Raw genomic sequence first — 15,276 nt, 5'->3', positions numbered from 1 at the left:
TTATCTCATCCCCTCCCCTGATAGCTTTCCTATTCTTTATCCCTCTGGGAGTATGGACTCAAGGTCATTGTGGGATGCAGACGTTGAAGGTCTGGCTTCTGTAATTGCTTCCCGATGAACATGGGCGTTGACAGGTCGATCCATACTCCCAGCCTGCCTCTCTCTTTCCCTAGTGGGGAAGGGCTCTGGGGAAGTGGAGCTCCAGGACACACTGCTGAGGTTGTCTGTCCAGGGAAGTCTGACTGGCATCATGGTAGCATCTGGAACCTGGTGGCTGAAAAGAGAGTTAACATATAAAGTCAAACAAATTGTTGACTAATCATGAACCTAAAGACTAGAATAGTGCTGATGAAGAGTTGGGGGGGGTCTCTGTTTTGTAGATAGCTGGTGGGCATATTTTAGTTATACTCCAAAGGGCCCATGACCATACTAGTTTTTTTTTCCCCTGAGCCTGAAATCTGATGTGCAGGTGGATCCAAGTTATTGTCAGGGGAGATGATGTCATGGCTAGAAAGAGGACCAGAAAGCTGGATCAGGGAAAAGAGTAGCTCCCAAATATAGGAAAGGCGTATAGATATTGCTGATTGTAAACAAGAAGATTTATTTTTAATATACTCAAGATCTTGGAGGAAAATGGAGACCCTACTTGCGAAAGAAGGAACTTGGTGCTCCACTTCGTTTTTTTGAGAAATGATCTCAGCCTTGACCTTGGCCACCCCCACCCCACCACACCCTGGGCCTGCCCCTTGCAAACACTCAGGGCAGAGATGAAAGCACCGGCTTCTGTACATGGGCCACTTGTGGGGGCCCTCCCCCACCAGCCTGCCAGTGGGAGGGCCTCACAGCTACTTCTCATAACATAAGTGGTGCAGGCATTTTGGCCACAAGAGACTGAGGAGCAAAGAGCAGTGGCTTCCCTGTTTCACCCTCCAGGCTTCCAGCAAATTGGGAGCAGCAGAGCCAGAGCAGCACCCAGCCCACCAGCAGCTCCCCTGCGCTCCCCAGTCATGGCCAGGCTGCTCTCTCCAATGGCAGCCTGCCTGCTGTCCCTGGCTGGTGAGTGACTCAATGGCCCTGCCTGGCCTTATGACATTTAAGCACCTTCTGGTACTATTGGCCAAGGCAAGGCAAGGCAGACCTGTAGATGATTGGGAAGGTTCAGCTGCCAGATTTGGACCTTTGATGTAAGAATGTCTGTTACCTGACACACTGAGGGGGAGAGAGAGAGAGAGAGAGAGAGAGAGAGAGAATTGGTTCTCTGGCATTTTTGCTTTTTTCTGGCAGATTGGATTTATTCCAGACACACAGAGGAGAGAGAGAGAGAGGTATCAGGAAAGATACCACAGCACTGAAGCTTCCTCCAGAGCAATGGTGACTAGGCTCCAATCTGGGATGCAAGCTTGCTAAAGCAGACACACCACCCAAGTGAGCTCTCTTGCTGGCCCACATCTTCATCCCACTCCCCTACCCACTGCCCCAATGGATCGTCATGGTTTGGACTTGTTTTCCATGCATCATGAGACTAGGTATCAACCCAGAGGACAGTGATAGTGCCCTTTGTTCCCCAATGGGACCTGGGCACCTTCTCAGGGAGTGTGAATAAAAATCATTTTGATTTTAGTGTCAGAAAACTCAGCCACTACACTGTCCAGGAAAAACACACAGTGCCTTATTTCCCCTGATTTTCTCCAGTGGAAATATTGTGTTTATTATTTTCTGTGGGCAGTAAATAGTTTAGATGTGTGAGGTGTTAGCTAATGAGTTGTACCACTTTGGAAAGGTGTAACACAGAGCATCAAGGACTTTATAATTTTCATTGCCACAAGGATTATCTCTATACCTGCATCATGAATCTAACACCCCTGGTAGCCATTTTTTTTCTTCTTTCTTTTTTCCCCCCTTCTCTTTCTTTGACAGAACAGAAAGACATTGAGAAGGGAGAGGGAAATAGAGAGGGAGAGAAGCAGAGACACACCTGCAGGATTTGCTTCACTGCTCCTAAAGCTTCCCCCCTACAGGTGGAGACCAGAGGCTTGAACCTGGGTCTTTGCGCATGGTAATACGTGCACTTAAGGAGGTACACCACTGCCTACCGCCCCTCCACCCAAAGACTTTCTTTAAATAACCATTATTTTTCAGAACAGAGAATCTGTCTGGGAACCTTGAATGGTGATTTGATTCTTCTATGTGCCCACTTCCTGCTTTTCTCCCAAAGGAGTCAAATACTTTTGTGTGTGGTGATTGGCTTTGTTGGTTGAACCAGTTCCTTCTAAAGCTGCTGAGTGAATGTGTGTGTGAGGTGGGGGTTGGCCCTGCAAGCTTCCCCAGATGGGGGGCCTGGCCAGTGGTGCCTGCTTGTCATGTGAAGTATTAAGAAAAGGGGGACTAGGGGCTGGGCAGTAGCACATTGGGCTAAGCACACATGGTGTGCTTAAGACTGGCGTAAGGTTCCCGGTTCAAGCCCCCAGCTCCCCACCTGCAGCCCCCACCTCCCCACCAATGCATCCTTTGGGATGCATTGGATCAACCTTCTCGTGGTGCATCCCGTGAGTACCCATTCATTGGGGAAACTGACGATCCTTCCTAGCCGACTGAATCCACAAGGATCCCAGTCACTTTCAAAGCCAGCAACAAGCAGCTCCTGACAGCTTTCAACCTGACGCTGTTGACTGGCTACGGAAGAAGGGCAAACACTAGAAGAAGAAGGGGGATTGCTTCATAAGCCGTGAAGCAGGTCTGCAGGTGTCTATCTTTCTCTCCCCTTCTCTGTCTTCCCCTCTTCTCTCGATTTCTCGCTGTCCTATCCAACAACAACAACAACAATAATAATAACAACAAATGTTAACAAGGACAACAGAGTGGGAAATATGGCCTCCAGGAGCAGTAGATTTGTAGTGCAGGCACTGAGTGTCAGCAATAACACTGGAAGCAAAGAAAGAAAAAAGAAAGAAAGAAAGAGAGAAAGGGAGAAAGAGAAAGCAGAACCATATACAAATATGGGCAAATATATACAAATACAGAGTTTAAAAAAAAAGAAAGAAAGAAAATGGGGCATATTTGACCTCCACTCTCAAGTTATTTTATATTTCTGTATAGCTGCTCGGGCTCCGGCCATCACATACAGATTACAGGCTGACTGAAGGAAGAAAGTCTAGACAACATTGGAGACCTCACGCCCAAGTGATTGAGTTTCCTCCAAGCAGCCTCCCCCAGAGGACTCAATATCTGCTAACCACTTGCTGTGGTAATGTTTGACTGGTTAAACCACTTGCTGTCATTAAAGTTTGACTGCTGTGGTCAAATTCAGCTACATGCTCCCACTCAGTGGGAAAGGAGGCCTGGACTAGGTTCTTTATTCCATCAGTACAATCCCATTATTAGGTTAAAGGGGAGACTACATTTTGGGATAGTCAGCCAATGTTCAGTGTCATAGGGCTGGAGCCCAATCCATTCATTTGTTTATTTTATTTTATTTTTTAAAAGATTTTGTTTATTTATTCATGAGAAAGATAGGAGGAGAGAAAGAACCAGACAACACTCTGGCACATGTGTTGCCAGGATTGAACTCAGGACCTCATGCTTGAGAGTCCAGTGCTTTATCCACTGCGTCACCTCCCAGACTACCATTTGTTTATTTTTCCACCAGAGTTATTGTTGGGATAGTGTATGCATGGCTTCACTGCTCCATGGGGCCTGCCCCCCTCCACTCTTTCTGCTTTTTGTTTGTTTTAGTAGAAGTGAGAGACAGAGAGACAAGAGACACCTGCAGCACTGCTCCACTGTTCATGAAGCTTCCCCACTGCAGATGAGGAGCAGGGGTTTGAACCCAGGTCCCCTGTGCATGGTAACGTGTGTGTGCTCTACCAGGTGTGCCACTGCCCAGCCCCAGGAACCCTTTCCTTATAAGAGTTCTTTTTGAATATCAAGGTCCCTGGGGCAAATACACAGAGGTCAGATCCACATCTCTGCTAAAAGGCCTAGTATCGGACCATGAGGAGAACCCTGCTTAGAGCACACCTTTGCCCAGGCCCACACCTACTGGGGCTACTTCCAGGAAGTGCCAGGGAAGGTGCTCAGTTGGGTGGCAGGGTAAAGGGGGAGTGGCAGAACCAGCCCCCATTCCCTGTCCACACGTGACGACAGCTTCTGAACTCTCTGTTCCTTTGCACATGTCTTACAGCTGCCTGGGGTGCTATTTCCTTTCTCAGCTGCCTGAAATTTCTTTGTACTGAGCTCCCCAGTCCTAGTCTTTAGGGAGGACATTCATCATGCTGACTGCTGTCCATTGAAGCATCTGCCTCTTGAGGCCTGGAACTCCTCGGAGTAAGGGCCAGTTCCCAGTTCCCTCTGTGAGGCTTGCAGGGAGCCCCTCTCCCCACACCAGGTCTGTGGAGGCTGGTGAGGCAGGGAGAGCACACTGGCTGGGAAGTACCCACAGTCCCTGCAGCCTCTGTGTGGTCTCTGGTTTTCCCAGGGTCTGAGCCCTGATTCATTTCCTGTGGGTTTAGGAGAATCAAACCATCTCATTCCTCTCCCTGCCACTCACCATCAAGAGGAGTGAGAGAAGCTGGGGTGGGAGTGAAAGTGGGGCCTTGACAATCTAGCAGGAGGGCCCAGGGCTGCATTTTTAATGGGGGAGGGGGTGAGTGTGATTTTGTACTACGCCCCTGGCCCTGCATTGGCCTTCTGCCCTCTAAGCTGGTCCCAGTCTACTTGCCTGTGAGCAGGTCAAAGGCCCTATTTAAAAACCAGTTTTGGAGTTTTGGGTGGTGGTATATCCGGCTTAGCACACACATGACCATGCACAGGAACCAGGATTTGAGCCCCTACTCCCCACCTGTAGGGGGAAAGCCTTGTGAGCAGTGAAGCAAGTACTGCAGTTCTCTCTCTCTCTGTGTCTCTCCCTCTCTAGTTTTCCTTCCCTCTCACTTTCTCTGTATCCTATCAAAGGAAAAAGTTAAAAAAGGAAAAACAGATACTGGAAGTGGTGGACTCATTGTGCAAGCACTGAGCCCCAACAATAACTCTAGTGGCAATAAAAAAGATTAAATTTGAGAGGACCAGGAGATGACTCACGAGCCATGTGCAAGGACCCAGGTTCAAGTCCACAGCCTGCACATAGGAGCACCAGGAATAAAGGAAACTTTAAGAGCAGTGGGATAGTGCTGTGGTCTCTCTCTCTCTCTCTCTCTCTTCATCCCTCCACCTCCCACCCTCTCTCTTTCTCAACATCTATTTTTTTAAAATCAAGGTGTGTGTGTGTGGTCTTCCAGAAGCAGTGGAATAATGCAGACACAGAGTCCCCAGCAATAACCCTGAAGGTAAAATAAATACATAAAAACCAGCACAAGTGCACAGTGGTCTTTTATCAGTTTCCTCTCCACAGAAAAACAGGCAAGAAGTTTCTAGCCTCCAAGAGTCCTCTGATGCAACTGTTGCTTTCATCACAAGCTATTCCTGGAAACCACAGTTGAGACTGAATTCTTCTTCCCCGTTGTACTAGTGTGAACCCAGGCCGGTGAGCTTAAGTTCCTTTTGGGCTTCTGGCCAAAGATCCAGTAAATTGACTTTAACTCAACTGAGGTGTGAAAGTAAATCTTCAACACCTTGGTGACAACCTTAAAGGGAAAAATCTTGTTTCTGTGAGTCCTACAATAAGGACATAAAGGTTTCACAAACACTGAACTGATGAAGGTTTGCAGAGTAACCCTACAGCTATAAAGTCTCCACTCTCAAGTATGTATGTCAGGGCTGCCACTGGGACTCAACACCTGCGCAATGAATCCACCGCTCCCAGTGGCTTTTTTTTTCCTTATTATTATTTTTCTTTGACAGAACACAGAGAAAGTGAGAGGGGAGAGGATATAAAGAGGGAGAGAGACAGACACCTGCAGTGCTTGACTATTTTTCCTTTTTTATTTTAATTTTTTTATATGCGATAGGACAGATAGAAATTGAAAGAGAAGGGGGAGATAGAGAGGGAGAGAGATGGAGAGGCACCTGCAGACCTGATTCACCATTTGTGAAGCTTCCTCCCTGCAGGTAAGGAGCTGAGGCTCGAACCTGGATCCTCCACATAGTGGTGTGTGTGCTTGGCCAGATGAACCACCTCCAGGCCTGCCAAATTAACATTTTAGATAAAAAAGACTATTTAGTAATAGTTGTAAGTAACTGAGTGACTTAATTATGTGTGTGTTGTTTTTTTTTTTTTGCAGTGTCAGGATCTCACAGTAATTTTATAGCTCCTGGAGTGGCATATTTCACTCTTTTTAGTTCAGATAGAACAAGAATGAGAGTGAGAGCGAGAGTGAGAGAGAACAGCTCTGTACCACCATCTGCAGAGCTTCCCGGGTGACCTGGTGCTCCTCTATGGTACTGTGTTCAAGCCTGGGGTCTTGTTCATGATAAGGCAAGTGCTGTGCCAGGTGCGCTAGCTCCTGGCCCCATAGTCACATCTTTCTGAGAGAATGTCTGAAGTATGGGGAGATTTCTCAATGTCAGAGCCTAGGACTTGCATGCACGAGGCCCCAGGTCTGATGCCCAGCGGCACATGTTAGAGCTGAGGAGTATTCTGGTGTCTCTCATAAGGATGAATATATTTACTAAACAATAATTTTTAAAAACTTATAAAAGGTGACATTTGAGCTGATGATTTTGCCAGTGTCATTTTGTTTTCCCTTCCTTCCTTCCTTCCTTCCTTCCTTCCTTCCTTTCTTTTTTTCTTTTTTTCTTTCTTTCTTTCTTTCTGTCTCCAGGGTTATTGCTGGGGCTTGGTGCCTGCACTATGAATCCATCCACTGTTCCTGGAGGCTATTTTTTCCCTTTTGTTGCCATTGTTGTTATTATTGTTGTTGGATAGAACAGATAGAAATCGAGGAGGAGACACAAAGACAGACACCTGCAGACCTGCTTCAACATTTGTGAAGCGAGCCAGGGGCTCGAACCTGGATCCTTGAGCCGGTCCTTGCGCTTCATGTCATGTGCGCTTAACTGTCTGCGCTACCACCCAGCCCCGCCAGTGTCATTTTGCAAGCCAGCTGTGTAGAAATATTGGTCTGGGAGGTGGCACAGTGATAAAGCATTAGACTCTCAAGCTTAAGGTCCCAAGTTCAATCCCCGGCAGCACATGTGCCAGAGTGATGTCTAGTTCTTTCTCTTTCCTCCTTTCTCATAAATAAATAAAATCTTAAAAAAAAAAAAAAGAAAAGAAATATTCACATGTGTTTTTCTTTCTTCTGGAAAAGTCTCACCTTTTAGCTTCGAAAAACTTCATGAAGGACCGACCATGTAAGGAGCACTGAGGTCCCTGGAGGAGCAAATAACTTCTCTGTTCATGTCTCTTTTCTCACCATTGTTCCTGGTAATGCACTTTCCCTCACCTACCCTTAAATCCACAGGCTGGCCATGCCTCAGGCCAGGACTCCAGAGCTCTGGTCAGTTGATCTATGCCTGAGTTTCTTAGTTTGAGAAATGGATGAAGACAGCACTCAGCAGAGGTTCCTGAGAGAAATTAGTTTAAAAAGATGAAGTGACCTGTGACCTGAGACCAACTTTATAAGAAATGCCCAGCGGGCTGGTGAAATCGCTCACTTGGGCAGTGCTCTGCTTTGCCACCTGTGCAACCAAGGTTCGAACCTGACCCCCACCACATTGAAAGAAGCTTCAGTGCTGTGGTCTCTTACAGTCTCTCTCTCTCTCTCTCTCTCCCTCTCCTGTCCCCTCTACCTCCCCCCACCCCCAATGAAAGAATATCCTGGAGTGGTGACATAGCATATGCATAAGTTTTGGGTTCGGGAGTGAAGGGAAGGGAAGATAATTTTCTTTCTTAGTTGAAAAAGTCTGAGTCACTTAAACGGTTAAGTAAGGGGATGATGGGAACTGGCTTTTATTTAGAAAAACTGATTCAGGAGAGAAACATAGAAGGGAAATTCATCAACCATCATTGGGAGTAATTAAGTACTGACTGGATGAACAAAAAGCAAATGTCTTCAGGTTTAATTTACCTGTCAGGCTAGAGTTTGGGCCAAATGACCTTTAAGATCCCTTCTGAGCAGGGCTGGGAGGTGGTACCGCCAGTTGAAGGCACGCGCTACCATGCACAAGGATCTGGGATCAAGGGGTGAGCTTCACGAGTGGTGAAGCAGGGTTGCTAATGTCTCTCTCTTCCTTTCTCTTTCTTTCATATTCTCTCTCTCTCTCTTTTCTTTCTTTCTTCCTTCCTTCCTTTCTTTCTTTCTTTCTTTCTTTCTTTCTTTCTTTCTTTCATTTTCCCTCCAGGGCTATTGCTGGAGCTCAGTGCCTGCACTACGAATCCACTGCTCCTGGAAGCCATTTTTCCCATTTTGTTGCCCTTGTAGTTTATACCCTGTTGTTGTCATTATTATTGTTGTCATTGCTGCTGCTGTTGTTGGATAGGACAGAGAGAAATCAAGAGAGGAGGGAAGACAGAGATGGGAAGAGAAAGACAGACACCTGTAGACCTGCTTCACCACCTATGAAGCTTTATGCCGATCCTTGAGCTCTGTGCCATGTGCGCTTAACCCACTGTACTACTGCCCAACCCCCTCTTTCTCTCTTTCTATCACCTCTCCATCCTTTCAATTTCTCTGTCTCTATCCTAAATAAATAATATATATATATATATATATATATATTTAAAGGTCCCTTTCTAAGCCTGGGATTCTGATGGCCATTATTCGTGCTGTCCCAGCTCCTTCAGGACAGAAGAACAGAGTCCTACCCAGAGCCACTTGTGTCCCTGTTGGAAGCTGGGGAGTTGGAGCTGTGGGGGAAGGGGTCAGACATTTAGCCCTCTAGCTGAGCCTCTCACAATCAAAGGGGCTGGGAGCCGAAGACTGGTTTGACCCTGTGAAAAACATGGGTCTACCCCAAGTATTATGATGTAGCCTGAGGAAGAACCTTAGGTGACTTTCACATTGTTGCAATATTCTTGTCAACTTCCCCCAATCTGGAAGCATGCATGTTAATTTTGGGGTGAAGAAACATTGCAGTGAGAGTTGGAGAGCTATCAGTGTGTTGACACTTCCATCTCCTAATTTGCAGTGATTCTGCATCACAGTCATCAGATAGGAGCCAAAGGAACAGCGGACCTAACAGACCCTCCTCAACCTACCACAGCAGCAACAGTCCCATTGGGAGGGAAGCCTTCTCTTTTGCAGCCAAGGAGCATGGCATCCCCTCAAGGAGTTACCTCAACCTCCTCCTCTGACAGCCTGGCCACACATATGGCAAAAACTCCAGCCACAACCTTCCTTGTTACTATCAATGGGACCCCCTCCACAAGCCCTGTCACCCAGGTCCCTGTCACCTCCCTGGCCACAGCCAGCACCTCACACACGACCACCCAAGTCACTGAAGCCACCATAGGCCCAGGGGTCACTTCCCAGGCAACCAGAACCACCCCACCTGTACCTACAACTGGAACCAACACCCCAGCCAGCAACCCCACAACTGGAGGAGCCCCCCAGCCCAGTAGTAGCCAGACACCCCTGTCAGCAGCTGTGTCCTCATCCACCCCACCAAACACCAGCATGTCTGGTCAGACATCTGCTCAGCTCACTCATGGGCCTGGTCCAACCACAGTGCCACACAACACCACCAAGACGCCCTCCACCATGGCTCCAGGGCCCAGCCTTGTACCCAGACCCACAGCTGCCAAGACAGGCATGTACCAGGTTCTCAATGGGAGCAGGCTTTGCATAAAAGCAGAGATGGGAGTGCAACTGATCGTCCAAGACATGGAGTTGGTAAGTTGGGGACTCGCAATTAAAAAAAATTTTTATATTATTTATTTATTTTGGATAGAGAAAGAATTTGCCAGGGGAGGGGAGATAGAGCTGGAGAGAGGCAGAGAGACACCTACAGACTTGCTTCACCACTCCTGAAGTGTACCCCTACAGGTGGGGAGTAGGGGGGCTCGCTTGAACCCAGGTTCTTGTGCATAATAATGTATAACATGCACTCAACCAAATGCACCACTGCCTGATCCCCAATACTTTCCTTTTTGAGAAATGATTTATTTATTTTTAACATGAAAAACAGGAGATAATGAAAAAGAACATTGCTCTGGCACATATGATGCCAAGGATTGAACTTAGAACCTCTTGTTCGAGAGTACAACACTTTATCCACTATACCACCTTGCAGGCTACAAAAAAAAAAATGCTTTTCTTGTCTGTACAGTCTCTATGGTTCCAAATAAAATTTTCATGTTCAGGTTTTCATTTGAAAGACGACAGTAGAGAGCAAAGTCTTTCTGGTAGTGTATTTTGAACACATTTAACAACAACCACAACAACAAAAAAATCAGTCCCACACAGCTGATCTCTGAACCCCCAGAATGAACGCTCTACCAGGAATTGTTCTGTACCCCACAGAGCTGACTTGTTTTTATTTCATTCAGATGTTTTCATCCAAGAGCTACTTCAACGTAGACCCCAACGCAACCCAAGCCTCTGGGAACTGTGACTCTCGAAAAGCCAACCTTCTCCTGAATTTCCCGGGTGGATGTGTGAATCTCACATTTACCAAGGTGAGGCCCATGCTCCTTCACATGCTGTGTCCTCCTCACCATGGCCGAGTGGTGCAATACCACACTTCACCTTAAGTTCCCAGAGATGCAGACCTGGAACCTTTTGAGGTGTTATGATAAGGGAATGGGCCTGGTTTGACCTTTGCAAAGCACCCCAAGGAGGAAGTTGCACAGGAGAACATACCCATGAAAATTCCCAGTGGTCATGGGAGATTCTAGGGTATTCTCAGGTCAAAATCAAATGTCAGAATGGTTCTTTCCAGTCAGGGTAGGGAACAGTCATGGCAACCAGAGATTTAAAAGTCCCGATGTTAGGTTTCCTTTTCTTCCTCTCTCTCTCTCTCTCTCTCTCTCTTTCTTTCTTTCTTTCTTCCTCTCTTTCTCTCTTTCTTTCTTTCTTTCTTCCTTCCTTTCTGTGTTAACATGTTTTTTCTTTGACAGGACAGAGGGAAATTGAGAGGGGAGGGAAGATAGAGAGGGAGAAAGACACAGAAAGGTGCTTGCAGTACTTATTTTACTGTTCATGAAGCTTCCTCTCTGCAGGTGGGGAGTGGAGGCTTGAACTCAGGTTCCTGCATGTGGTAATATGTGTGCTTCACCAGGTGTGCCACCACCTGACCTGATGTTAGCAATTTTTAAAATCATTTTACTGGGGGATAAAAATTTGCAATACAGTTGACACATGGCTGCAATTTCTCATCTTCCCTGTGTCAGAAGTCTGCAAAACACTCTTGCTCCTAAACAGGTCCTTTTATAACATTGTACACAGTGTCCCCAATGCCCTCTCCATCTCCTCCTCCCCCAGAGTTCCTTGCTTTGGTGCAATATACCACACACAGTCCAAATTTCATCTTGCATTTTATTTTCTGTCTTTATTTCTTAAGTTCCACCTATAACTGAGATCAGCCAATATTTGTCCTTCTCTTTTTGGTTTATCCCACTTAAGATGATTCCTTCAGGTTCTGTCTGAGATGAGGCTTAGGAGATAACGTCATTTTAAACAGATGACTGGTATTCATAATGTATATATAGCACAACTTTCTTAGCTATTCTTCCGCTGTTGGGTATCTGGGTTGCTTCTAAGTTTTGGCTATTGCAAATTGTGTTGCTATGAACATAGATCTCTTTGGATGGGTATTTGCTTCCTTTGGATAAATGCCCAGGATAAAAATTGCTGGCTCATGTAGGCTGATAACATGTAGAACAAAAAGAATATGAAGGTGAGGTCAGAGATCCCAGCGCTCTCTCTCTCTCTCTCTCTCTCTCTTGCCTTTTCTCTTTGTGATGTCAGACAGCCAGTTTCATCTGTCTGAGCTGTGATCATTTGAAAAGTGGGGGAGGGAAGGAACCAGTGACTACCTGTGTAAGGAACGCTGCCCATTACATGGACAGGGATGGGTGCTTCTAATAACTCATGGAAGTGACTAAAGTGGGCAGACATATTAGGGGGACAGTGTTGGCCAGATCACTCAGGGGAGAGACCCCCATTTATCTCAAAGTGCTCTTGAGAGGAAGAGGAAGAGCCAGCAAAGGGGGTGCTCAGTGGCCCCCAGCAGCTGGAAGTAGGTGTGAGCCTTCATGTTACCGAATGTGACCCTGAACATTAGAGACAAGCAGATCCTTGGAAGGGAGAGTGCAGATTTTGGGGTCAGACAAGCCAAGAGGGGCTCTGGCAGCCATAATATTTGCTGTGCAATCTCAGGGCCTGTGCCCTCAGTTCTGAGATAGAAATTACTACACCTGTCTAGCAGGACTCTCGGGAGAATTAAGAAGAGTATCAGTTCTGTAGAATGGCAGTGTTACAGGGTGCTGCCCACTGGCTTTTGTTTTTCTTCTTAAAGCAGAGCACTGTCTGTGAGTGGTACTGGGGGTCAGTCCTGGCTCCCCTCCATGTATCCGGCAGCTTATCTTCCCAGCCCCAGGATGTCCTCAAAAGAATACAGTTGTTGGGACTGGGGAGTGGCACACCTGGTTATAAGCACATACATTACAGTGCGTGAGGATCCCAGCTCAAAACTCTGGTCCCCACCTGCACGGGGGAGTGGGGAGGAGTTTTAGGAGTGGTGAAGCAGGTCTGCAGTTGTCTCTCTCCCTCTCTATCACCTCCTTCCCTCTCATATTCTGTCTCTATCCAAAATGAAAACAAAAGAAAGAAATATAACTGTCTTATGTAAACTAGAGCAGAATTTTTTTCCCCCATAGGACTTGGAAGTTCAGAATCTGATGTGATCTAAATAGGACTAGGGATAAAGTGTATTCTATCTGGGGGCTTTACAAACTTCTGTAAAGGAGCAGATGGTAAATCAGGGCTGCACTAACACTCTGACTTAGCATGTGCTCTATTTCATTGACCTACTTTACTCATTAAATTCTAGGCCAAGCCTTCATGACCTTTGACTTCGTGGCCACTGGTCTGGTTTAAGTAAATTCCCCTCTTTTAACTTTAATTAAATTAGTACAATTTTATTTATTTTATTTTATTATTTTCACTTTTGCCACCAGGTTTATTATCAGGTTTCTATATCTGCACAAAAAATCCACCATTCTTAAGAGTCTTTTATTCTCCCTTCCTCCTTCCTCCCCTCCCTCTTTCCTTTTTTCTTCTTTTTAATAGAGACAGAGAAATAGAGAGGGGTGGGGGAGAGAGAGATAGAGGGAGACAGGGACAGAGAGATACCTCCAGCCCTGCTTCCCCCTTCTGAGTTGGAATCAGGGACTCAAACCTATGTCCTTGGTTATAGTGATACGTGTATTCATCTCTTGGTCATTTTTTGTTTGTTTTGTTTTTTAAGATTTATCTATTTAATGAGAGAAAAAAGATATTGGCAGACAGAAACCAGAGTGCTGCTCTGGCTAAGTGAGGTGGCCGAGGTTGAATAGGAAGTTTCAGGTTTACAAAGCATATACTCTACCCACTGAGCTACCACCCCAGCCATGAACTAGTTCCTTTTCAACATGCAGAAATCCCCACTCACCCCACCAGTACTGAGGTAGACAGGAACCATCTATGAGCCTCTTTGCTTTCCTCTGGCCACAGAGCTAAAGGCAGTTGCTGGGGAATTTGGTGTTGGGGGAGGATGTGAGTAAGGTGAGGTGAATTGGGTGAGCCTCAGGTGAAGCAGACACTGCAACTCTAGACCACATCTCTGAGGACTTCCAGAAAAAGAGGGAGTGGACACCAGCTCAGAGTACAGCCTGAAGCATCAGTAGGGCTGGAGTGGGAGCATCTGAACATGGGACAGTTGTAAGAAGAGACTTGAGAGAGTCCCAGACACCCCACTTGCAGCTCTGCCCACGGTGGGGCAGCCATGACTGTGTGGTGTCACACACGCAGGCAGCTGTTCACAGGGCAGTGGTCCAGGCGGGAAGGGCTGGGGAGCTGACGCGGGAGTGTTCATGCTTATCTCCTCTGCCATTTTGCTGAAGCAGCTTTCTAACACTTTCTGATGCCTGTGTAGTCAGATTTCAGTTGTCTTAGGAATGGAAACCTACTCTGCCCTGAACATTCTTCTGGTAGGAAAGGTTATTTTTCATATTTAGTATCAAAAGAACAACAACAACAACTACTACTACTACTACTATCACCATTTTATCCAATTCTTTTTCTTCCTCTTAATTCTCTTCCTCCTCCTTCACTTCTTTTTATTCTTTTACAGAGTACTGTTAAGTTCTGGCTTATGGTGGTATTGGGGGTTGAACCTGGGACCTTAGAATCTAAGGCAGGAAAGTTCTTGGCATAACCACTGTGCTAGTAGCTCATGGGCTTACGGACATTGACATAAAACTATTTACAATTTAAGGAGTCAAGTGTAGTGAGTAGAATACTGCTTTTGAGATCCAGTGAATAAAAACAATAGTAATAGCAACACCCCTTTATTAAATGTTGTTCTGCACCAAATACTAAGCTAGATGGCTTCCTGGGGCTGGGGACATAGCTCACTTGGCTAGTGCGCTGCTTTGCCATGTGCATTATCCAGGTTCAAGCCCAGCCTCACTATACTAAGGGAAGATTTAGTAGTGTAGCCTCTCTCTCTCTCTTTCTCCTTAAAGGAAAAGATGGCTTACTGATACTATTTCTAATTCTTCCAAGAGTCCTACTAGATAAGTGTAGTAATTTCTATGTTACAACTGAGGAAACAGGCCCTGAGATTATACAGTTAGTAAATATTACAGTCTCTGGAGTCCATCTTGGCTTGTCTGATCCCAAAGTCTGCATTCTCCCTTCCCAGGATCTGTTTGTCTCACACACACACAGACACACACACACACACAGACACACACACAACACAGACACACACACATACAGACACACACATACAGACACACACACATACAGACACACACACACAGACACACACACACACACACACACACACCAAGGATTTCTGACCTCACCTTCATGCTCTTCCTAGTCTACACTGTTGTCTGACTACATGAACCTGCCCTATGATTAGCAATTGTTATCCTGGGAATTTTTCCAAAGGAAACAAAAATGTAGTATACTAAACAGCCGCCTATACTTGGTTTAGTCTGCATTAGCTCACCTAACAAATGCCTTTCCTTGACCATAAAAATAGAGCTCAGCCCTATCCCAGTTAAAAAAAAAAATTGGCGAGTTTTGACTTGGTCAAAATACAAGGTGACCGGAAAGTAAGCTCCAGACTGCCTGTTCCATCTCAGATGAACTCACCCAGAAAGCACTCTGCCCTGCTGGTGGGAGGCTT

The 15,276-nt window shown here is 46.1% G+C and overlaps 1 protein-coding gene across 2 annotated transcripts in view; it reads left to right on the top strand.

Moving 5' to 3' along the window:
* Nucleotides 1-877: 877 nt before the first annotated feature.
* The window catches only part of LAMP3 (lysosomal associated membrane protein 3), a 31,630-nt gene continuing 17,231 nt past the window's right edge, over nt 878-15,276 (top strand). For both annotated transcript variants that reach the window (XM_016192923.2, XM_060172038.1), the window contains exons 1-3: nt 878-1,056; nt 9,064-9,767; nt 10,424-10,552. In XM_016192923.2, coding sequence (XP_016048409.2) covers nt 1,008-1,056; nt 9,064-9,767; nt 10,424-10,552 — 882 coding nt within the window. In that variant the 5' untranslated portion in view covers nt 878-1,007. The remainder of the gene's footprint in view (nt 1,057-9,063; nt 9,768-10,423; nt 10,553-15,276) is intronic.

This window comes from Erinaceus europaeus, chromosome 14 (genome assembly GCF_950295315.1).
Source record: "Erinaceus europaeus chromosome 14, mEriEur2.1, whole genome shotgun sequence".
In the NCBI taxonomy this organism is placed as follows: domain Eukaryota; kingdom Metazoa; phylum Chordata; class Mammalia; order Eulipotyphla; family Erinaceidae; genus Erinaceus; species Erinaceus europaeus.
The sequence above is the reverse complement of the archived record's forward strand: the minus strand, read 5'-3'. Positions and strand labels throughout refer to the sequence as shown.